The sequence below is a fragment of the Delphinapterus leucas genome, chromosome 1 (genome assembly GCF_059928025.1).
Source record: "Delphinapterus leucas isolate spDelLeu-1000000601 "Yukka" chromosome 1, BTC_Dleu_Yukka2, whole genome shotgun sequence".
NCBI classification, from domain to species: domain Eukaryota; kingdom Metazoa; phylum Chordata; class Mammalia; order Artiodactyla; family Monodontidae; genus Delphinapterus; species Delphinapterus leucas.
The window spans coordinates 85583289-85608362 of NC_143129.1; the positions used below are offsets into that span (position 1 = coordinate 85583289).

At 39.6% G+C, this 25074-nt stretch overlaps 1 protein-coding gene and 1 long non-coding RNA gene across 2 annotated transcripts in view; one reads left to right on the top strand and one right to left on the bottom strand.

Moving 5' to 3' along the window:
* LOC111179966 (uncharacterized) overlaps positions 1–4220 on the bottom strand; it is a 78470-nt gene extending 74250 nt beyond the window's left edge. Inside the window, exons 1-2 of the long non-coding RNA XR_002646047.3 lie at positions 3118–4220; positions 2537–2600 (exon numbers count right to left, since the gene is read on the bottom strand). This is a non-coding gene — a long non-coding RNA (uncharacterized LOC111179966). The remainder of the gene's footprint in view (positions 1–2536; positions 2601–3117) is intronic.
* WARS2 (tryptophanyl tRNA synthetase 2, mitochondrial) overlaps positions 3376–25074 on the top strand; it is an 87360-nt gene continuing 65661 nt past the window's right edge. The window contains exon 1 of the mRNA XM_022583944.3: positions 3376–3495. Coding sequence (XP_022439652.2) covers positions 3406–3495 — 90 coding nt within the window. The 5' untranslated portion in view covers positions 3376–3405. The remainder of the gene's footprint in view (positions 3496–25074) is intronic.

The window sequence follows — 25074 nt, forward strand, 5'->3', positions numbered from 1 at the left end:
CTCTAAGGGAGACTCTGCCTCAGTTCGATTTAGGTCACAATGAGTCCAGCATAAGACAGTATGGCCAGAGAACTGTGGCTGTACCCCAGACTATGAAGCAAAAGGTTTGCCTTCATTGTGGAATCTCTCCCTCTGTATTTGAAAAACATATTCAATATAAATGAAAGGTCAGAGGTGAATGGATTGTGCTTCAAGTAAGTTTTGAACATAGATGCCATCTAGTCTTTGCATTCTGCAAAATTCTTCTTTAAGTGAATAAATGTGTAGGGTAACTCTCCATTACCTTGATCAGCATCTAATACCAACCTGACACTTAGAATTAAATTAGAGAAACAAAATTGGATACTTTGAGACTGGAGGGCTGATTATACTACCAGAGCTAAGAGTGGATTTAAACTCTTTCCTTATCCCATTTAAATCTAACTAGATATAAACTCTCCATTACTGAGGAACAGAGGTGTGTCTGCAGAGGTGGAGGTTCCCCTTGATGTTCTTGGTCAAGGAAACCTAATCCTTTCTTCTGACACACATGGTTGCAATAGAAAGCGTTCCCCAACTGCCAGTCTGGTTTTAATCTATTGTTTCAAGTAAGATGGGATTTTCAGGGAATGTTAAGGAAAGAGCAAAATTACTAGAACTTACTATAAAATAAAACTGTTGATGAGAAATCAAATTTTAAACAAGTGTTCAAAATTCTAAGCATGAACATATGTAGACATACAGTGCATGCTACAAGTATACGAAAATAAAAGGTTTTCATTTTAAGTATATCTAAAGTCTGCTTTCAATACAACATTTATATCTCATTTTACTAAAGCTCTTTGGCTTACCAAATGAGAGCCATGGTAAAATATTGCCAATAAATACTGTGGTGCTTCATTTAAACAACAATGTTGGACAATGAAATATTCCATAAGTGAACTTCCCATGTAATCAAACTAACCCTGCATTATACAAACCTTTAAAATGTTAACCATTTTATATGGAAACTTCTCAAAAGTTACAAATTTTTTCTTTAAAAGGTACACTGAAGAACATCTTTTCCTGAAGATTCAGGATTAACATTTACAATACTCATTAAAATATGCTGAATATACTGCACTTCTTAGAAGAGCAGAATATGGTGAGCTTAGATGATGGTGAGCTTTTTCGTGATACTTTTGCCAACACCAAAAGGTTTCAGACCGCCATTGTAAAAAAGTGCAAAAGCAGACAAAACTAGCTTGCTTTTAATAGGTCTAGTGTCTTTTCTGCTGTCAGCTGTCCCTCTGGCTAAAAGCATACCAACCTGTCAATTAATTGCTTACTTTGTCAAAATAAAATTTAGATTTAAAAGATGTGCCTACTTGGTGCAAGGTACTATACTAGGTGCTAGGGAAATGTAAGAAACGCAAAAGAAATCATCATGCTGGCTGAGTGACACTCAAGAGTCACCAGGTCACCACTGTGGTGGGAAACACAATTTATTCTAAGTTTGAAAATAACTTTTTTTTTTGAAGTACAGTTGATTTACAATGTTGTGTTAGTTCCAGGTGTGCAGCAAAGTGATTCAGTGTTATACATATATATATATATACCCACTTTTTCAGATTTTTTCCCTTATAGGTTATTTAAAAATATTGAGTATAGTTCCCTGTGCTATACAGTAGTTCCCTGTGAAAATAACTTACTTTAAAAAATATAGATATTGAAGTGATTACACACAGCTGTCCTGATATACCTTCTTCAATGGGAGTGTCTTGCAAATATCTCCCATGAAAATATTATCAGTCATGTATGTGAGTCTTCGGAGATAAAAGACTAAACGTACTGCTTGAGTAAATAAAGTGCGCAGGCCCTGTGACAGCTTTCTGTCGAAACCCTCATATCATTGCTAGGCTTTATCTTATAATCCAGGTGGCTGAGGATGTCAGAAGTCTAATCTTGCTAATTCCTAGGGTCATCAAATCTAATTAATATATCTGTAAAAAACTGTATTTTAATGCTTTGCTGTATATATGAGTGCAAAACATTTAGGCATTTATAAAACTGCATGTTTACAAGAGATACCTTGTATCTTTAAAAAGATCAATCATCACTTCCACTGGCAGGGTCTCTTTCCTGGATTTCAGTAATACCTCATTTGGGGGGCTTTTAAACATTATTTGGCTACTCCTTTCAATTTCCATCATCCGACTACTTTTATTCCACAAACTGTACCTTGTAGTCTCAAAAGATTTCCTTGGATTCAGTTACCATCTGTTTTGTAGCTCAGACCTCTCTCCTGAGGTCCAGACTTATCTAATTAGTGTCATACTTGGAAGTACTACAAGCACCTCAAATTTAAAAGAGACAAAACCAAACTGATTAGTTTTGTTGAAGAATGGCATTTGATTTCCTTAGTTTTATCCTTAGTTTTGTCCTCATTCCTACAATTCCTTCCCTGCTTATTTCTGTATCACATCACTTATGCTTGAAATTCACCAGTACTATGTGCCACTCTTAAGAGATTTTTACTGTATGTTTTTAATTGATAAATTGATAAGTTTTGTCTTACCTTGTTAGATTTCAATTCCATTAAGAGTAACAGCATCCTTACTGCATTTATCTCCTACCTCTTCCTAATGAATAAATACAACAAAACACATAAAGGAATTCTGACGAATCTCTCCCAATTATATTTTTACTGATAGATTTTTGGGTGCACTAACAGAAGTAGGAGTACCATGCTAACTCTTCTCATAATTTAAGGCAAAACTCTGAACAGTTTCTTCTATCAAGTGTCATCTTCTTTCTGAAGCCTTCCTTGGACCAGGCTGAAGCACCACAGTCATAACCACCCCACCTCCCCAATCTCGGCATTTGCTTCTTTTAACACCTCAAACAGTGCATCATTTATTTATCTGCTATCCCATTAGCCCGTGCACAACTTGAAGGCAAGATATATCTTTCTTTGCACCTTCAGTACCTAGCAGATGGCAGGGTTCAACAAACGTTTGCAGATAGAATGCATTAATGAGGCCACATAGGTCTCAAAAGACCACTTACTGCCCTCTAACAGGATTGGGGAGGTCCCACTCCTAGAGAAACTTCTTAAAAGCTTGCCTCAGGACGGCCAGGATACGAAAGGCAACTCACTTGGCTTTCTTCCAGTTTAAAAAACACTGCTACTAATATCCTCGTAGGAGACTGTCCCTTCACGAAACCTGCGCAAATATTAGGTCTCCAGGGCAAATGCTAAAGCCAAGCTCCACCCAGTTCCTGACCCCGCGACCCGCTCTGCGAAGACCGGATGCCCCCAGGCACTGGCACAAAGGCCCGCCCCGAGGGCAAGTGCGCATGCGCAACAAGCAAAACCGCTGCGAATCTGGGACTTCCTCTCTGAGCAGATGTCACTCAAGGATAGACGGCTCCGCCCTTCTCAAGATGGCGCTGCACTCAATGCGGAAGGCGCGTGAGTGCTGGAACTTCATCCGGGCACTTCATCAAGGACCCGAAGCTGCTCCCGCTCCCCAGGTAACCGAAGCTGGCCCTTCTTCCACTAGTTTCCCATCCCGCTAGGTCCTTCTCATCCCTCTTTCCTCCCTCTGTTTGCTTCTCCCTTCCCGTTTCCTCTGGAGACTACCAAACCCTTCGGTTCCTAAGGTCGATTTGCCTAAGACTGCCTTCCTACTCGGAGCGTGGCGACGTTGCAAGGATTCGCGGTGACGTAACGCGCCCCTGGTGGGAGGAACGCGCCGCCGCTTACCCACTTAGTCTCAGCCCCTCCCCCTCTGAGCACCCTGAGAGCGCCGCACCTCCGCTCTGGCCCGGCAACGCGGGGAGCCCAGCAGTGTGTGAAGTTATACGATACCAGAGGTCCGGTCCCTCCGGCACTGCACACCTTGTCTTGATCCCGTTGCTGCTTTTACTCTCCTTTCCCTAATAGCAAGCCAAGGGTCCAGCGGAGAAATTAGAGATGTCTCTTAGGAATCGACCCGTTTAAGTAGGTGCACCCTCTTGACGTCCTCCCTCAGGCAGTGCGGTACTTGAGCAAGTGTCAGTGCATCTTCCACTCTGATTTCTCCTCATTACCGCGAAGTAGACCTGTATCTAGGAGGTTCTATGAAAGAATTTCAGCAAGCTGCCAAAGGCGTCGTCCCGTCCTGGCAGCACTCCTGTTACCATTACTCTGTAGTGTTGAGAGCATGGACACGGCCTTTAACCCGTCCCGTCAGTATTTAGAATTTTACCCTCATAGCAAAAGGGAAAAACAAAACAAACATATATATATATATATATATATATATATACACACACACACTCTTTCACTTATTCAGATTTTTACTTCACCCAGACATTTACTAAACGTCTTGCAAGTGCAATCTCAGTGGTAGGCACTTTGCCATACATCTCTTGGGAGATGGCTCTTGGGAACTAGGGAGATCTTAGGGATTCTGTGACTATTAGGTGATTTCCTGGCATCCTGGCATATTCATTGTCATAATGTGTAAGTGTGAGGAGCATTTTGTATGGTAACTGGTGTATTAGAGCACTAGACTGAAAGTTAGGAAACTAGAAGTCAAGGGATTTGTCTGCCACTTGCTAGCTGTGTGGCATGACAAGTCATTTAAACTCGCTGGACTTATTTTCTTTAGCAAAATGGGTGGAGGAAAGGTTGGACTGACAGTGTTCCTTCAAGCTTTGGAAAATCTATGGCTCCATGATCGTGAAGCCAAAGTAAAGCAGTGAGATTAATTATGAAAAACAAGATTTAAGTTCAACTTGTTATTTTAATCATCCCATAAATTACTTAACTTTCTGTACCTAAGTGTCCTTCACTGATATGGGCCTCACAAGATTCTTGTAAGGATAGAGGATATTACGCTGGAAAGTTATTTGTCAAAACAACTATTTAAATGTTGTTTGAAATTTCAGGCAGCATTGTTAGGTAAAAATTGATTCAAAATTAGATAAATACATCAAATACTCCTCTCTTTGAAGTCTGAGGTTGGATTCTACAGAACCAGAATTGGTTATTATATTTATGGCTAATAGTAGCATATTAGAACCTGTGGATTCAGAGTAACTAAGTCTTATTTTTTTTTAATTGGAGTATAATTGCTTTACAATGTTGTGTTAGTTTCTGCTGTAGAACAAAGTGAATCAACTCTATGTATATATATATATACATCCCCTCTGTCTTGAGTCCCCCCCCCCACAAAGTAACTAAGTCTTAGACCCAAACTTCCTCTTGTAACAAACTCAAGAGTTGAGGATGTCATAAGAAGTAGAGAATCAAAAAGAAAAGAAAAACAAACTACAGCGCACTAATGCTTGTCCTAGGAAGTTTAGGGCATTAAATCATTATAAATGCTAAAGAATAGAATTCTTAAATCTCTACTGTTGTTTCAGTGGCATTTATGAATACAGTTATCTTAATCAACTCTTAATCTAGATGGTATCAAGTTGTAGAATTTCCAGAACAGATTAGTGTTTCAAAACCTTTAATTTAGCTTTGAGTAGAATACGAATTAAATGTAAGCAAGAGCACTTCTTAAAGCATAGTTCTACATATAAATTAAAAATTTTTTTTTATTGAAGTATAGTTGATTTACAATGTTGTGTTAGTTTCTGGTGTACAGCAAAGTGATTCAGTTATATATGTATATATATTCTTTTCATGTTCTTTTCCCTTATAGATTATTACAAAATATTGAGTATAGTGCCGTGTGCTACACAATAGGACCCTGTTGTTTATCTATTTTATATATAGTAGTTCGTATCTGCAATCCCAAACTCCTAATTTATCCCTCCCCCACCCCCTATAATTTTCAGTCATTAAAAATGATGGTTTGAAAGACTAGTGCAGTCTTTTGAAAGACCAATTGAGAAAAGATATAAAATTGCATTCATAGTGTAATTATAATATTATATTTGCAAATAAATATTTATATAAATATATGTACAAGAGAAGAAAAGACTGGAAGGAAACAACTATTCTTAACATTTTTTGTTTCTCTTTGGTTTTCCTAAATAGTGGATTAAAAGTGATTTAAGTTTTCTTCTTTAAGCTTGCTGTATTTTTCACATGTTCTAAGTTGAAGATATATCACTTTCAGACCCAGAATAAAGTTCTAAAACATAAATCTTCAGATAAATGTATAGTCATTATATCATCTGTGATATTGTAGCTCTCTGAGAGTGATATTTGCTTTCCCACAGTGCTGTTATTAAAATGGCCTTAGAAAAGTTATTAAAATGGCTTTGGAAAACTAAAAATTTATGGCCATTTTTCCTGTATGTATCTTCTTTTTCTCTTGAAAAGCTTCCTTTGAAGTCAAAGAGATTTTGTGAACAGATGCAGAAATATGTGAAGGAAGAATTGGATCCTTAAACCAGATGCATTAGACATTTTTATGATATCTCATAACCTTTGTAGAAAACAAAAATTATTTTGCAGGGGTGGAAAGAAATGTATATTTATCACATGAGTGATTCTATCAAAAACTAACAAATAGCAATTTGCTTGTTATTAGTTTTGGCTGCACCAGTTACTCCCTGGGGTGAAAAGCAAAAGCGTATGAGCCACAGCAGTACTTTGCTAGAGTAATGCAATTCCTAGGTTGTTTTAGTGTTTCCTTAAAAAAGCAAAATCTTGGGTAATAAGCTTGGCATTGGGGACCTTTAGTTATCTCAAGAGCAGGCTTTTGCCCCTCAAGGCTAAATGTAGAATCAAGTTTAAAATAAAAACTAGAGAGAAAACAGAAATAAAAGTGTATCAAGGCATACTCATTATGAGATGTCTACAATTTATATGAAAGTGATTTATTTTGCCAGGTGTTACCTCACAGAAAACCGCTGAGGTCTGACAAGACGAGAGTAGTCACAGAGTCAGAGGAATGAAGATCTGACATGTTATGTTTAAACGATAATGGCGTTAGGTAAATTTAAGCCTGTCATCATTGACCAAACACAGAATCCAGACTTCTTTAAGCACTAACTCATGATTGTATTGTGCAAAGAGTGAAATATTGATGATTAGAAGACTTTTGCAAGAATATTTGTAATCATTCAGTTGCAGTGTAAAGTGTCCACATTTTTATCACAGTTGGACAACACACTTCATTATTAGCTGTCCCAACCTGGGTTTGGCCAGTATTAACATACTGTTTCTACTGTTTATGGCCGCTAAATGTAGCCATTCAATGAAGGAATTGTGCCTGCAAAAAAATAGGCAATGTATTAAATTTTTTATCTTGTATTTAGTTCTCACAACAAGGCTTTTAAAAAAATTGCTCTCTTTTTTTTTAGCATTTTTTAAATTTTAAAATAATTTGAGATACACAAAATTGCAAAATTAGTACAGAGTATTCCTGTATACTCTTCACCAAGCAGCTTCTTCTTGCACAATATAATACAATTATCAAAGCCAAGAAATTAACTTGGGACAATTTCAAATTTCACAAGTTTTTCCACTAGTCTCCTCCTGGTTTATGATGAAATCTGGGATCCCATATTGCATTTAGTTGTCACGTCTCCTCCAATCTATGGCAATTCCTCAGTCTTTCATGACCTTGGCCTTTTTGAAGAGAATTTGTCAATTATTTTATAGAATGTCTCTCAATTTGGGTTTGTCTGATGTTTTCTCATGATTAGACTGAGGTTATGGATTTTGGCAAGAATACTCCAGCAGAGATACTGTTCACAACAAGGCTTTAAGGCAGGTGTTAGGACCTTATTTTAAACATACGGAAAAAAAAGTAAAAGACCTTATTTTAAACATATGGAAAAAAAGTAAAAACATATTTTACCTTTTAGTTAAGTAAAAGCTAATTAATTATGGAATTGGGATGGTAAAATTTACTGTTGGCATTTAACTCCATATTTTGCAATTATAATGTTGTTATAGGTTTCTGTGATCTTACTGGCATTAAGCTGGGGTAATGTTCCCAGTGACTTTTCCCTTAGCTTTTCTCTGCCTTGTATTGTTCATCCAACGTGCAACATGAGCTACTCAGCCTGGAAAGCTATCAGGAGCTGCTATGGCCATCTGGGAATTTTACTAGTTGCTAACTGTGCCAGTTTGATCAGGCTACCTCATCTCTCTGTGCTTTTCTTAAATAAGGTTGTTGCGTGGATCTACTCTAAAGCTCCTTTTAAGCTTAGTCTATGAGTCCATTTGTTTAAAATGCTTTTTAGGTTGATTTTTCCTTGTGAACTGACTTAGCTCATTCAAAACAATGATTATTTCAATTTGGAAATCTCTTTGCGTAGCTGATGGAAACTACTGATGGTAACTGCTAAAAATATAGAGGAGGAACAGTCGATAAATGCTGAGCATTTATGCTAGCAAGTCTTATGGCAGCCACAGCCAGGAAATTATGAAGAGGGTGAGGCTGCTGACCCCCAGATCCTTTCTCAGTATACCTGTTGCATGGCTGCAGGTTACAGAACAGTCCGCGGAGGCTTACGCATATATATAGGACATATATATTTGTATATTTAAGCCTGTATGCATGCATATCCCTGTGTCTTTCAGAGAAGGAACTAACATTTAGCTAAGGCTTGTTATGTGCTAAGGCTTCTTGCTATGTACTATACACGCTTTATCTTATTTACTTCTCACAAAAATCCTGTGAATATTATTCTATCCATTGTATAAAACAGGAAACAAAGGCTCTGAGAGATTATTTAGTAATTATAAATTATTCTGGTAATTTTACCAAGTCAGAGAGCTAGTAAATGGCAGTGCCAGGATTCACACTCAGCCTTGCCTGTGCTTTTCCCACTCGACCAGTAGTAGTCTCTTATCAAATAAAATCTTATGTGAATCCCTCTTAGATAAAACAGATAAAAGTAGAGCTTTTCAGATTTAAGGAATAGAAAAGTAGCTACAGCCCTGCTTGCTGGGCCCCTCCCAGCCCCGCCTACCACCTTCCCTCCACATACAACCAGGGACCACCGAGATGGTGCCACACAGTGTTGGACTTCTTAAGATGAAGTTTGAAAAATGCTTCAGCTTCCTTAAACATCCTAGTGAGTTTGTTGGCTTAGGACCACGTATGATGGATGGATTATTTTTTTTTTTTTTTTTTTTTTTGTGCGGTATGCGGGCCTCTCACTGTTGTGGCCTCTCCCGTTGCGGAGCACAGGCTCCAGACGCGCAGGCTCAGTGGCCTATGGCTCACGGGCCCAGCCGCTCCGCGGCATGTGGGATCTTCCCGGACCGGGGCACGAACCCGTGTCCCCTGCATCGGCAGGCGGACTCTCAACCACTGCGCCACCAGGGAAGCCCTGGATGGATTATTTTTAAGGAGCTACTCTGTAAATGAGTAGTTTGGGAGTACTTACTTTGGTATGTATGTATTTTATCAATAAAATGCAACCTTTCTTCGTTTATCTTAAGCTATGAGAGAACTTGAGATAATAGCAATCAGTTTTCTTTCCTTCCTTCCTTTCTAACTTCTTTCTTTCATTCCAAACACAGCTTACTTCTGCATAATATGCTGATGTTTGTGCACAAAGATGATGCTATGGACCACTCCGTCACTATTGTGATGAACCCGGCCTCAAGTCTCCTCCCAGAGAGCACTACTCCAGTTCTGCTCTTGACTCTGTTTTACCACCACCAATCAGGGGTTCAGGAATTTCTCTTCTAGAGACTGCAGCATGAGGCCTAAGCCTTCTTCCTGAATTTCCACAGGACAAATGTACTCACATAGGATAGAAGCTGCTCTGGCCACGTGAGACACTAGAGGCAGAGAGTTAATTTATAGGCACAGAGATGATACACCGACTCCAGCTTGACTGAATTTAACTCTGCTCAGCCATTTACAGTTTTCTCTATATATCATTTCTTAGCAATACCCTATCTTTTATTCCCATTCAAAGGCTTAACACTTTTTCTTAACTTCCCTGCTTACTGAACAAAGCAAGGTCATACCTAGGTTCATACCACCCCATCACCTGACTTCTAATGGTCCTGTAATTATTTACCAAAATTCGTCTACAACTCTCTTTTTTCTTGGCGCTCAGCCTTCCTTGCGTTGAACCTACTTCTGGTTGGCTAAGAACTGCCTTTTTTGTTTATTTTGTTTTTGTTTTATTGGAGTATAGTTGCTTTATAATGCTGTGTTAGTTTCTGCTGTATAGCAAAGTGAATCAGCTATACATATACATATATCCCCTCTTTTTTGGATTTCCTTCTCCTTTAGGTCACCAAAGAGCACTGAGTAGAGTTCCCTGTGCTATACAGTAGGTTCTCATCAGTTATCTGTTTTATACATAGTAGTGTATATATGTCAATCCCAATCTCCCAATTCATCCCACCCCCCTTCCCCCCATGGTATACATACGTTTGTTCTCTACATCTGTGTCTCTATTTCTGCTTTGCAAATAGGTTCATCTGTACCATTTTTCTAGATTCCACATATATATGTTAATATATGACATTTGTTTTTCTTTTTCTGACTTACTTCACTCTGTATAACAGTCTCTGCATCCATCCATGTCTCTGCAAATGGCACAGTTTCGTTCCTTTTTATGGCTGAGTAATATTCCATTGTATGTATGTACCATATCTTCTTTATCTGTTCCTCTGTTGATGGGCATTTAGGAGAACTGCCTTTTTGATTGCCCTTTTGTCTCTTCAAAAGCACAGTCGAGCTACCCTGATTTCTAACCCACAGAGGTTCTCACAACTTCCACTTTTACATTCCTTGCCCTCTAGGCTGGGACACCAACCTGGGGACAGACAGAGATGTCAGCTTCTCCTCCACATTCCTGTCCTGGTGTTCTGGCTGTAACTCTATAGTGCCAGGCAACTCCATCATGGATGGAGCCCTAAATGACCTTGTTTAAGGTTCTTGGGATAATAGTTGTAGATTTTTCATCAAGGCATTCAAAAACATAAAATAAAATAACAAATCTCACCTTGTAAAACATTTTCAAGTGGAATCTATTATTTCCATTAATAATAATGTTCTGTTCTAATACAACACTTTGTAGTTTTCAGAATGCTTCACATATTCTCATTTAATCCTGAGGACACAGTGTTTCACTATTTAGCCATCTAAAACTTTTACTCATTGATTAAGTTTTCATTATATCTTCCCATTTTTTTTTACCAGTTTTATAGTGATGATGAATCTAAATAAGTAAATATCAGTATTCTTTAAAGTTTTAGTTCAGTGGATATTATTTTCTTATTTATACTAAAATTGAATTAATGTTTAATTCATTTTTGGGTCCTGGTCTGATAGGACTGTGATAATTTCAGTTATTACTAAATACGATGATGACGGGGGAGATGGTACTAGCACATATTTATAGGATGCTTACCATGTACCAAGCACGGTTTGAAGCACTTGACATGCATTAGCTTATTTAATCCTAACAACCCAATGAGGTGAGTGTTAATATTAGCCCCATTTTATAGATGAGGATACTGAGAGGTTAAATAACTCACCCAAGGTCACATAGCAAGTATTAGAGCCAAGATGTAACCCCAGGTAGTCTGATTCCAAACTGTGTATTAGGTGTAATAAAATACATTAAATTCCGAAACAAATTACCCATGTTAATATGCTGATAACTGCCATGCAAACTTTCAAATCTGTTCCATGAAAGCCATTTATATATCTTGCCATGGTGACATGCAGAGTAGAAATTACAAGTCATCCTTTGTTGTTGCTGTTCCTACAGTCTTGTTTGGCTCAATGAATTATGAGAAAGGAGCAAAGCTGCCTTGTAAATTTATCTCCGTGTCTCTATTTGGCTACTGCCACTAGGATTACCCTGTGAAAATAAGGGCTTTTAACACATAAGTCCCAAGGTGCGTGCAGGAAGTTGTATTTATACACAGTCTATAGCTAAAAGGTCAACCTGTGCACCGCTTTGCAGGCAGAGGGAAGGTGGTGAGTGCTGAAGCTTACAGATGGCCAGGGGACCACTATCTAGGGTCTAGTTGGGATTTATAGCTAGAGTACTTTCTTCAAAAGTAACAGAGGTGCAAAGTGAGAAGATGGGAAAGATTAAATTAATTAGTGTTGTGGGCCATTTCAACAAGGGATAAGTAAGAATTTTATTCTAAAAGATTCTCATTCCAAAAGCTCTTAGAGGAGTCTGTAATTAATTGAGTTAAAGTGAATTATTACCAATTAGTACATTAATTGGGATGCTGTTGAGCCTTTACAATTAGCAACAATGAACACTGAGTTTATTTTATACTCCAGACAAAGGGCTTCTCATGAACATTTCCTATACTCCCATGAACATTTCCTATACTCCCATGAACTTTGCATAGACCATGCTATTTTATATTCACTCAGCCTCACTCTTACTATATTACTTTGGGCCCCTTTTGGGAAAATAGGAGAATGTAATTGTGAAGGGAAATGGAGCTGTTTACTTAAATCCCTGATCTGAATTCCTGTCCTCCCATGGGGAGAATGGTCTGAGCAGCCAGTTAATAAATTTGCTGGAAGAGAGAAGAGCCTCTTGGGCTGGGGGTAAGTGTGTAGCATGAAAGTGGAGTCCCGAGGGAGATGTTAAGGACCAGACTACATGGAGCCCTTGCCAAATCCGGGGAGAGAGCCAGGTTGGCCCTCCGTGGTTACTGGGTACCTGGCCATCTTTGTCGTGAAGGGAAATCCTTCTGTGCAGGCAACGTTGGCTTCTCCCATGTCTGGCATGTTTCCAGACACCCCCATGCCACCAAGCTGTGAAACTCAGTAACCCAGAGAAGCAAGTGTCTAGAGGATCAACAGTCACATGAACACCATACTTGTCTTTTTATTTATTTATTTTGGCTATGTTGGGTCTTCGTTGCTGCGCGCGGGCTTTTGCTAGTTGCGGTGAGCAGGGGCTACTGTTCGTCGCGGTGCGCGGGCTTCTCGTTGCGGTGGCTTCTCTTGTTGTGGAGCATGGGCTCTAGGCACGCAGGCTTCAGTAGTTGTGGCATGCGGGCTCAGTAGTTGTGGCGCATGGGCTAAATTGCTCCGCGGCATGTGGGATCTTCCCAGGCCAGGGCTTGAACCCATGTCCCCTGCGTTGGCAGGCGGGTTCTTAACCACTGTGCCACCAGGGAAGCCCTGTACTTGTCTTCTTAAAGTTGACTGACTTCTTACTAAGAGAAAGTGTGTTAGAGCAGAAGGGGCATGGCTTTTGGGATCAGTCAGGCCTGGCTCCACTACATGCCAACTGTGTGACGTCAGGCAAGTTACTCAACCACGCTACGCCTCAGTTTTCTTGTCTGCACAGTATTGACAGTAATACTCACATGGTAAGAACTTTACGTGGATTCGAGATTCTGCCCTGTGTATAAAGGCCCTTGGCCAGTGCACAGCACGTCGTGAGTCCTCTGTGCTTGATGATTATTTCTTCAATAATATATAATTCTCCTCAGCAGCCTTTCTCTCCTCTACCCTTATCGATCTTAATAACCTTTGATTCCTCCCATGCCCACACTCTCCTCCCCCCAACCTGCAAAATAAAATCAGTCTGACCAGATTAACCTCCCAAAAGCAGTGTGCTAATTATGTTGTTCCCTTGCTCAGAACCTTTGGGGGCTTCTCATAAAGCTTAGACTCCTTATGCCCCCACCTTCAAGACCTTCCTCAGCCCAGATCCAAAATACTTCTCTAGGCCATTGCTGTCCTACATGGATCCTATGCCCTGGAGTTAAGAGAATTTCCAGGTTTGCTCAGAGCTGTTTCCTTTTGCTTCTTTGTTAATGTCACTGTCTCTTCTTGGAAAGACCTTTCTTCCCATTCTAATTTGTCTGTATGCCACCATTCTTTAAAATATAAAACAAGCAAACAACAAAAACAAAACTCATAGATAGGTTCCAGAAAACTTTGTTCTTAAGCTGAAAATGATTGCTCCCATTTTGAAATTTTACAGGACTTTGTACCTTTCTTATAGAAATTAACAAATCCTGCCTTATATTCTCTCTGTTTATAGACATTTGCTTTAGCACAGATGGAGAGCCTGGGTTTTTTTTGTTTTGTTTGTTTTTGTTTTTTATTTAGACCTTTTGTGAACACTGCAGCAGGAAATAGTTTATGATACATACGTTGTTCCACAGGTGCAGCCTCAGGCTGCCACTCAGCAGGCCGACCTTACCAGGGGAATGTTCCTGGAGGCCACCCCCAGTTGTGAAAGACGAAACAGGAAGAATTCTTCCTGTTGAGCCCCGGCTATGATAACTAAATGTGAGAGAAAATGAGTTATCACTTAAACCTTTGGCATAATAATTCCTGTAACAGAAAGAGGTCAATAAGTATCTATTGAGTGAATGAATTCAGTGAAAGATAAATCTAATAAGGCATGAGAAAGTTCATACCATTGGCATTTAGCCTGTTGTTAATTTAAACCACACACTTTTGTGTATATTTTTATGTATTCAAATACAGAAGATTTTCAATGTTTGCTGCAGTTAATAAGTGATCTTCTTATTGCCTAAAGTATCCAGATGTTTATAAGTGACTGGGAGATAATACCGGTTTCATTTCAATAATTTTCCAAGTAGGCTGTGAATTTCCAACTTGTTGCTATAACTGACTTTTACAGTCACTCTGGCCCTAATTGTATTTTTCATAGGTGTATCTAACTATACTGGGGTTTGCTACCTCTATATATTATACTAAAGTTTGTAGACTGAGGATTAAGATGAGAAGTTTTTAGTTTGACCTTAGTTTTGGCTGTCTGGTTCAATAAATGTGCATATTATCTATACAACAACCGACATCGTGCTTTATCAAGAGTATGCTTTCAGCGCATGAAGGAAGTAAAAGGCTCATTTATTGTGGAAACTTTGCCTTTTTTCTTAGTTGTTCATTTTAAGTCCCTTTAAAGCAACCTGTGAAGGCATGCCTAGGACCTTTGCTCTGTAGATTTTGGTATGCTCTGCAGAGATATAGAAAACAGCCCTAAGTCTCACTGCACTGTTCTTCTGTGTAGACAGGCCATTTGTAAGCTTCCCATCTAGTGCTATTTCATTTTTCTTTGCACCATGATAAGAGAAGAGTAGTATGATTCAAGAATTTATGTCTACAGTACAAAGAACTTACATTTTCTTCTTTTAAAGTGGCCTAGTGGCATTTTAGTAGTTAAGGAAAGTTTATTGTCATGCTTGCTTACCAATTTATCATTTACATGTTTAATAAAACCCGAAATCAACCTAGCCTAATCATAGAACGGTTATAGAATGTCATGTCTGTTAGACGGGGTTTGATTGCAGCATCTTCCTGATAAGTCCGTGACTATAGTGGCCAAACATCTTGTTAAACCCAGAACCAGTTGTACCCATCAATCTTTAAAATGTCTTGGAAATTCCAATGTTTCAGCATCCACATGACATCTCCCACATTGTTTTTCACATTCTAAAATGGAACAGAAATTCTTTAGCAGACCATGTGTCCTTAATTTTGATTGAGAATATATTAACATATCTATGACTCAAAATAGAGACACAGCTTATCCCTTCATCTTATTTTTCTGTCTAAATAGCAGACTTTTGGTCAGTCTTCCATGACTCCTGTCTTCCTGAGAGTCAGATGCCTGCCTTTACACGGACTGTGGAGGTAGGGTCATCCAGCTTCCATGTGGACCACATGTTAGAAGATATGGGGAGAGAGAGGAGTGGCTCTTCAAAAAAAAAGTAACAAAGCCAAGACCACTGAGGGGATTACTGTCAGCTGAGTAGCACTTAAATTTATGTCTTTAGAGAGATCATCAAGAAAAGCCTGTAAAGTGGGAAAATTTTTTAACAATCAGGGAGTTTTAACCCTTTGTAGTCTCAAATTGAGAGAGAGACCAGAGCTGAAAAATCCAACAAAGAGAGAGACGAGAGAAGAATCATTAGAGTGTGGATCTAAGGATCAAAGGGCTAGAGAATTTCAAAGAGAAAATGAAGAGCAAGATAGTGCTATGGCGGGGGGTGGGGGAGGGGTGATGAATTGGGAGATTGGGATTGACATATATACACTAATATGTATAAAATGGATAACTAATAAGAACCTGCTGTATAAAAAAAAAATTAAAAAATTCAAAAAAAAGATAGTGCTATAGTATGATAAAGACTAAAAATTATCCCTTAGAGTTTATAATTGGTGTATCACTAATGACATTAGCAACAACAACAGCTTTAGAAGAGTTATTGGTGCAGATTAATGATGGTGAGATGAAAGGTGAGGAAGTTTGAGGAGCCTGAATGAGAAGGAAGTGCCAAGAGAGGGAGAAGGGAGCTTTAAAGAATGGCCTGACCAGGAGAATGTTTTGGAGGTAGGGTCTTTTAGGATGGATCAGACTTGAGCATGACTATAGGAGCCAGTGAAGATGGAGAGACTGAAGATACAGGAAGAGATGGAAAGAAATGCAATCCAGAGCAAATGATTGAACACTAGGTGAGACAGATCAACTCTGAGACTGGGAGAAATGGCTGTGGGTCTAGATGAGTTTGCTGGGAATGGGATGGGAAGTTCAGGAACTCTAAAACCTGATGGATATAATTCTCTCAGGAGGCTTCAGTCCTGAGATGATGGAATAAGTTAGTGCTTTAGTAGATGGGTACTAAAGTCAGACTGCCTGGGTTCAAAGTCAGGTTCTTCTACTTGGTTACTGGAAGTCGTTGGGCAAGTTACTGAACATCTCTACCTCATTTTCTTCATCTGTAAGATGAGTTAAAAGCTTGACCTCTGTAGGCAGACTGCCAGATTTGGAGCTAGGAAACTCCCCCACTAGCTAGCAATATGGCTTTGGCAAGTCACGTAACCTTTCTGTGCCTTAATTTCTTCATCTGTAAAACGGAGACAATAATAGTGTCTACCTCACAGAATTACTGTGAGCATTAAATGAGTTAATATTTATAAGTGTCTAGAACAGTACCAGGCACATTGTGAGTACTATAAGTTTTTAAAAATTGTTCAATAAGCAGTGTTGAGAGTTGAGGGCCTAAGGAACTATAACTTAAATTTATAGGTAGATTCTGCATTGTTTTAAGATTTTTCACCTAAAGTGCTCAGCTACCAAAGTATATAAGTGAAGAATGAGCTTTCTAGCCTTGATCCAGGACTGGAGTTTTTTCATGGCTGTCACGACATTATTTATGACAAGGGGAGCTGAGGTTGCTAATGAGAGCATAGTCCATGTGATTGACCTTGGGGCCAGGCTGGGTAGGGAAGAAGAGAGATCAGATGGGAACTGTTGCACCAGGAGAGAATGGAAAAATCAAAGGCTCTGATTTCTAAGTGAGCTTGGAGAGCAAGTATAGTGGGAATAAAAGCATGAAAGAGTTGAACGGCGAAGGTCGTGGACTGAGTAGAATATTGACATTTATGATTTCAAAAACAGAGGAATTCTGGGTGATGACAAGGTCCAGGGTGTGACCATGGGACCAGGTAGTTGAGGTTGAAGAGTTCAAACAAATGTTTTGAATGCTAGAATATTGGATGGGTAATCTCCCTGATATTGAACTCTTTCAGATGATGGAAGTTAGGGTAGAAAGAGAGCCAGCTTGCTAAGCCTTTAATCAATTTAGGAGGTGGGGAGAATACAACAAAGTGCTGAGTAAGTGTAAACATCTATTCTTCTCCCATTTATATAGTCATGTCAGACATTTTGGACCATTTGTACCAATGTTTCCTGAACTATTAAAAGATTCTGTTCAGTATATTATTTGGATATGTCACCTGGTGAAGTATGTCCTCATTTCTAATTCATGGAAGTAATAAGGTCATGAATATTGTACATATATTGATATATGAACAAATATTGAGCACTTACTATGTGCTAAGTGTTGGAGATAGACCAATGAAGAACACAGACAAAATCTTACATTCTGGAGAGAGAGACAAGTAATTAAAATATATAGTATGTTAGATGATAATGGCTGATATGGAGAAAACTAAAGCAGGGGCAGGAGATGGTAACTGCCACAGGGTATTACAGTTTTAAATTGGGAAGTCAGCAAAGGTTTCTAAGAAGGTGAGATCTGAGAAAAGACCTGAAGGTGGTGAGAACATATACGAGGTAGATATCTGCGGGAAGATGGTACCAGGCAGAGGAAACAAAAATGGAAAGGCCATGAGGTGGGAGACTTACCTGGCATGTTTGAAGACCAGCAAGGAGACCAGTGTGGCTTAAGAAAAATGAGCATTTTCTTTATTTTATGAATACTATATAGTACTTACTATGTTGGACACTTTTCTAATTACTTTGTACATATTTACTCATATAATGCTCAGAACAACCCTATAAAGCAGCGCTATTATTGGCCCCATTTTACAGATGACGATCTGTAAAACAGATGTTAAGTAACTTGTCACACTGAACAAAATGCAGATAGTTAAAAAGGGAAAGGAGCCAGGGTCCTAACCTCAGGTTGGTTTTGCATTATGCTGTCCATTATAGTAGTAGGACATGGAGTCACACGGCTAATAGGAAGGTGGAAGTAGAGAAGTCAACTGTATAGAATCTTAGAAGCAACTGGAAAGACTTTGTCTTTTACTAGGATTGAGTTGCAAAGCCATTGGAAGGCTTTGTTTGGAGAAAGAACGTGGGCTGACACAAGTTTTTAAACTTCACCCTGGCTGTTATGTTAAAAATAGAAGAGCACGATAGAAGCAACGTCTTGTAATTAGACGTTAGCACAAGATCCGAGAAAGGGATGATGGTGGCTTGGACAAGGATGAGTAGTAAAGATGGTTTCATCAAAGGTGAGAAGTGGTCACATTCTTGATATTTATTTTAAAGAATATAGAGCCAATGAGATTTTTTTTGTTGTTACTGATTAGATGTAGGATGGGAGGAAAGAGTCAAGATTGATTCCAAGGTTTTTGGCTAGAGCAACTGGAAGAATGAATTTGCCACTTACAAAGATGGTAAAGACAGCAAGAGGTGTAAGACTTTGGGGATGGGAGGGAAGATCAGGAGTTGAGTTTTAGATGTGTGGAGTTTAGATGCCTAGTGAGCATTTAAGTGGAGAAGTCAGGTAGGCAGTTGGATGTATGAGACCAAACCTCAAGAGATGTCTAGATAGAGATATAAATTTGTAAGTCTTCAGACTGCTTAAAGCTATGAGATTGGGTGTGATCATTTAGGCAGTGTTTTTGGAAAGAGAAAAGATGTCCAAGTACTGAGCCTTGAGCATTTCAACATTAAGAGATTGGGATGATGAGAATAACCAGCCAAGATAGTAGTAGCCAGGTAGGTAGGAGTCCAATTCACATGCGTCTGTGCATATGTGCACATGTGCACACACACGTGCTTGCAGATGCATACATGCACACCATATATCATATATGAAGATAGAATGATCAGGAGTACCAGCTACTTTTCTTCACTGATTACTTGCAGGAAAATTTAATTTCTCTACGTGCAGGAAAATTTAATTGGGAAGCCACATTATTAAATAAGGTAGCTTGATGGGTGTGGAATCAAAACAAGGTGTGGGAGGGTGTTCATTCGATCACCTCATTGGCTAGTGTAAGTAAGGTATGATAACCCAAAGCTCCATCCCCATTTTGGAACATACATGCTCCTTGGGCAATATATTCCTGGCTGTTGTCATAGCACCATTTCCCTTGGACATCGCTTTAAAACACATGGCCAAAGTTTTCCCAAAAGAACTGCTTTTTCTAAGCTTCCACGCCTCCAGGAGGCATATTCTTTCTTTAGATATGTTAATGTACCTCATCTTGTTTCCATTAAGTCTTGTCCTCAGAGTTCTTCTGCTTTTGGGGTGGCGTCACTATTTCCTTTCATTAAAATATGGACCTTCTGGGCTTCCCTGGTGGCGAAGTGGTTGAGAGTCCGCCTGCCGATGCAGGGGACACAGGTTTGTGCCCCGGTCCGGGAAGATCCCACATGCTGCGGAGCGGCTGGGCCCGTGAGCCATGGCCGCTGGGCCTGCGCGTCCAGAGCCTGTGCTCCGCAACGGGAGAGGCCACAACAGTGAGAAGCCCGCGTACAGCAAAAAAATATATATATATATGGACCTTCTACCTAGCAAAATATGTACATAAATTCTCAAAACTTTGTGTACAGTTTTACAAGGCCATGAACCCAGGTTAAGCACTCCTACTTTAAGTTGACCTATCTGTTTTGTTGACTCATGGAAGGTAAACTTATTCTCTTCTTTCAAAGCCTGCTTCCTTATTGTCTCCTCTACCACTTACTAATTACAAAGCTGGTCTTACGATCTACACCATAGGACTTTTGTGTGAAATTGTTTCATAATGAAGTATTTCTGGTACTTCAGCAAGTGAAATCTCTTGTCTGAAGAGGGAGGTAGACTGTCATACCATATGCCTCCGTGTTTAAATGGCTTCATAGTGAGGTTCTAGTGTATGCTTATACAATAACACAAATGTGTAAGGCTCATGATAGCCAATTCTGAAATTCAGCCTTTAGTGGAGGGTGTGTGAATCTTACTATAAAATGCTGCTGCTTAAACATTTAAGTATATATATATATATATATATATATATATATATATAATTAAAGTTTGAAGGAAATAGAGGAAGATTGAAAATATTTGCTTGAAAGGTAAAAAAAAAAAACAAAAAACAACTGTCTAGAATATTAAGAGCAACACCCATCTGAACTTCACAGAAAGTGTCATGAGAGTGCCAGTGATTAGAACTGATCAGATATTTGGCTGTCCTTTTCAACCAGAAGATGGATTTAAACCAGATTACCACATCCACGGTTTAGTTTTGAAGAGAGGAAAAAAAAAAAAAAGCCAATTATTTGTCTCTTTTTTCAAAGGCCTTTTTTGTATTGTAGATCCCTGAAAAGCTGGTAGAGAAGCCAGCCTTTCACATCCATTAAGGTTAGCTCTGAAACTGTTGAATTTGATCTCTTCCATTTGCCATCTGGATACAGTAGAGAAAAAGCTGTTCTGCACTGGGTTGCTGGACACCATCCAGAAAATAATATGTCAGGGGCATCAAAGGCTTGAGGCACTTGGTCCAGTCTGTCTAATGATCACAGGCAGGATCTGCTCTCCAGTTTTGTAGTATGTTTTATTTTTGCAGTGACAATATATATCCCAGTAAGATAGATCACAAGGATTACTGCCAACTTGTCAAAGCCAGGATTCTTCCATCAGACACTTCAAAAAAAGGGCCAGTTTTAACTGGGCAAAGCTTGATTCCCAAAACTGAGGAAGCTCCATCTCATCACAACCTATACCCTTTCTTATGGAGAGCACTTAATGCAAGGAGGATTTTAATTCCTAGATTGTTTCATCTCACACCCAAATGCCAAATTTAAAGTCTCCTTAAAATTGACCTCATTTAAAGTTGTATTCCTTACCCTTTTTATATGTGGGCCCAGTATCTGGCCAGCTAATGACCATGCTGGCAGCTTTCCAGGATTCTGACAACCACATCTCATTATTCACACCAACTGGAGCCAATTGTGGCTGGATTTTTTTTTTCTTTTTATTCTGTTATTTAAAAATGTGGATAGGAAGCAACAGCAAGCAATGGCATGTCGTTTGGTCTCCTCTGGGATTGGGGAGGAGCCTTGCATAATAGGACCTGTAATATTAGGGAGCATATGGCTGTGTTTTAAGGTAGCTGCAGGCCATCTAACTCTAAGCTCTGATACAGCAAGCTTAGTTTGGGTCTTTGCAGGATGTACTTAGGGATGAATTTATAGCTTCTACAGTAGGTAAAATCGTAGGGAATTGCCATTTTGCCTCTTACGCCAGGAAGGGGTGGCAGGAGGAGTTTCAGAGCCCTAACCATGGACATTACTTTTCTTTGTGGACAGGAATGGTCGACAAGCTGACCCTAAATACTAGGGTCACTCCCAAGTCTCCCATGCTGACCTAGGAAGCTGGAGAATCCCTGTCTGGGTTCTGGCCAGCTACTGAAGGGGGGTGTCGTGGACAGCAACACTCTGGTTGTGTGCCTTGTGCCAAAGTTGTTATTTATTCTGCTCCAAACTAGTACAGTCCGCACGCTCATCTTATCATCCAGGGACTTTACTCTCAGAATCTTCCTGTTCTTCTTTGCTCTCTTCAGATATGGTATTGAGAACAACAAATAGTTCTCCTACGCTAAGAACCACAAACGCAATCTCCAAACCATAGGTCAAGCAAAGCAGTGTTGATGACTCTTAGCAGCATTATCCCTGCTAGGCTTTGTGCACGTGCTCACAACTTCTCGGCTTCCACGTGGTCACTCCCAGGCTGGACTGTCACTTTCTGTAGTTGGCGAGTTGTTTTTCCTATACTTTTTGCCTGCTCTCAGATCCCCTTCCTGGCTCAAAAACAAAATAAGGGAAAGGCTGTGATGTCAAGTCATTATTAGAGCCAGACTTCTGGCTCTAATAATGACTTGACATCACAGTTATTCACCCACTCTGTGCCTTAGTCACCTTCCCTGTAAAATGGGACTAGTCATAGCACCTGCTGTTTTGTTGTTATAGGTTTGTTGTGGCCGTTAAGGAATGTGAAGAAAAGAGCCTGGCACGGCAGAGTGCTCAATATACGTTTACTACTGTCGTTGTTATTGTTATTATTATTTGACGTACTTTAGTATGAATGGACTTCATCATTTTTGCCTCAACCAAGGATTTAGCATTTTGAGCCCTTTGTTATCTATTGAACATGAAAAGAGTTTTGAGTTCCGCCAAAAGAATTTCAGGGATTTGCAGGCAGGACAGATTGGAGCAAGGGAGGTCCTTCAGGCCACATTTATTGTCCTGGTGGCTTTAAAGCTACAGCAGAGCAGTGTGTTGGAGGAGCTGAGTGGCCCCATTCCCTGCTGGAAGGTAAGCTCCAGGGTGCAGGGATTACATCTTTTCCTTCACCGTTGTCTTACCAGCATCTAGAATAGTGCCTGATCTCAGCTCAGGCCCTCACAGACTCCGGTGATTTTTTTTTTTTTAAAGATATTTATTTATGTTTGTCCTTAAAAAAATTTTTTTTACTACCATTATCTGTCTGGACCCCTTCTTAGTTTTAAAGAATCCCCTCTGAGTGAGCTTTGGTGGATATGGTGGCCTATGAGAATTAAAATACTGTTTTATTATCAACTTAGCATGGGCCTGATACCCCAGTGTGTAGCTCTGGTAAACTTGATTAGGCCCGAGACTCTTTACCTAAATCCAAACCCAAAAGTTGGGATGTGAGTTACCAGCTGCCCGTGATAGAGGGTGCAAGAGATCAACTTGATCTACCGAATGAGGGAAGAGAGAGTCTGGGGAGCCAGACCTGGCCCCCAGGCAGGCTTATAGGGATGACAGAAAGGGCAGGATTCATCTGGTAACAAACATGACCCAGGCACAGTCCTTGAAGCTGATCAATTCAATGAGCCGTTCTTTGACCCAAGTAGGGAACAAGAACAGGGGAAGAAGGGAGGCTCTCCTTTCAGTGAGCATTACCTGTCATAGCAGAAATAAGTTGAAACCCGCTGCTATGTGGTAGGACCCCATTTAGCAGGTAAGAATAGAAAATCAGGAACCAACAGAGACAAAATTGGAGATACCAGATAGGTTAAAATATAAGCAACACTGTAGTTTTGTGGAAGGAGTGTTTTTAAAGTACGATAGTAAAGAGCGTCAGGTGGTAGATTCAAAGAGATCATTGAAGAACAACAAGATGGAAGGGGCTGTTGGAGTGAAAGATTAAGGGACCATTACTGGTTTTAGAAAAGCTTTAGTAACTTGGTGGGTGAGAAACCAGATTATGGGGAGTTAAAGTGGTGGTGGCAACAGGGTTCTCATGGCAATATTGGGGAGGAGTAGGGAAGGGAGAAATAACTCCAGATAGGGCTAGACCTCTTTTTATATTTCTACACGATAGGAAAGAATGTGTAAAGAGATAAAGGCTTAAGATGGAAGAAAGCAAAAGAAAACTGGATGGAGATATAGTCTTAAGAACACAAGAAGGGATAAAATCAGCACAGTGGGAAAAGGTTAATCTTAGAGGGATTTTCCTCTCTAAAACAAAAGAGGGGAGAAGATGGTTATCTACATGGAAATATTTGGCAGTACAGCGTAGAGAAGATGATGCCGCATATTGAACTCAGTAAAGAACAGGAGTCATCTGATAAAAGGAAGGAGGCTCCTGGGGCTTAAGTAGACTAGAGGTTTAAAATCAGCTATAAATAAAATGGACCAGTGAATTGCGAGGCATGGGCTGATAGTCATTGTACTGCAGAATTCTCAAGGGCAGGGACTGTATTTTATTACTCTTGTATCCCCACTGCATAGCACAATGTTTGGTGCATGGTTAGTGCTCAGTAAATATTTGAATGGATGGGTGCAAGGATGGATGGATGGATGGTTGGCAGGAAGGAAGGAAGGAGAGATGGTTTGTTATCTAGATGTGCTTATTGAAAGTTTATTTTAATTGAATTTAAACTACTCTTGACCCCTAATGAGGGCCTAGATGAAATTAAATATAATCATTAGACTAAGCCCATAACAGTTTGCAGTTTGGAAACAGGACTGAATAGACGGAACCTTTTCTCTAAGCCCCCAGTTTTTTGTGTTGGTTTTCCTTAGGATGAGGGATGGCAGTGGTATTTTGTTTTGGCAATGCTGGCTGATAGGGTGAGTTGCTAGATGTAGCACACATTATTCTGCTGCTTGTAGCTTCTGGCCCAAGTTCAGAAATGTCATATTTGGGCCCATATTTGCAGTTTCAGCGGCCCCCAAGGAACCTGCACCTTCCTGCTTTTGCCTCCTCATCCAAGTTACTAAATTCTGGTAACTTAGATAGTTCAGATGTCCTTACTTAAAACTGAATGACTAGCATGTGTGTTAGGGAGGCTTGGAACCCATGTTAGGAATCCTGTATCAGATGTAATAAGGGAAGATCCAGATTTCACATTTAATGGCTTGTGCCTTTACTTCAGTAGAAGACTGAAGGGAAAGGAAGACAGGGACAGACAGCACTTGAAAAAGAAAAGAAAAAAGACTTCCAGTCTTTTATTTTTCTAAGAGAATAAGAAAGAAACTGGTGATGACATTCTCATGTAGTCAGTAATTATATATGGAGCACCTGTGGTATGCGGAGGCCATCTCCTTCAGATGAGGCTAGTAAAAGGTAACTTGTTCACTGGGAAAATTGTTTTATTATCCTTTATAAAAAGT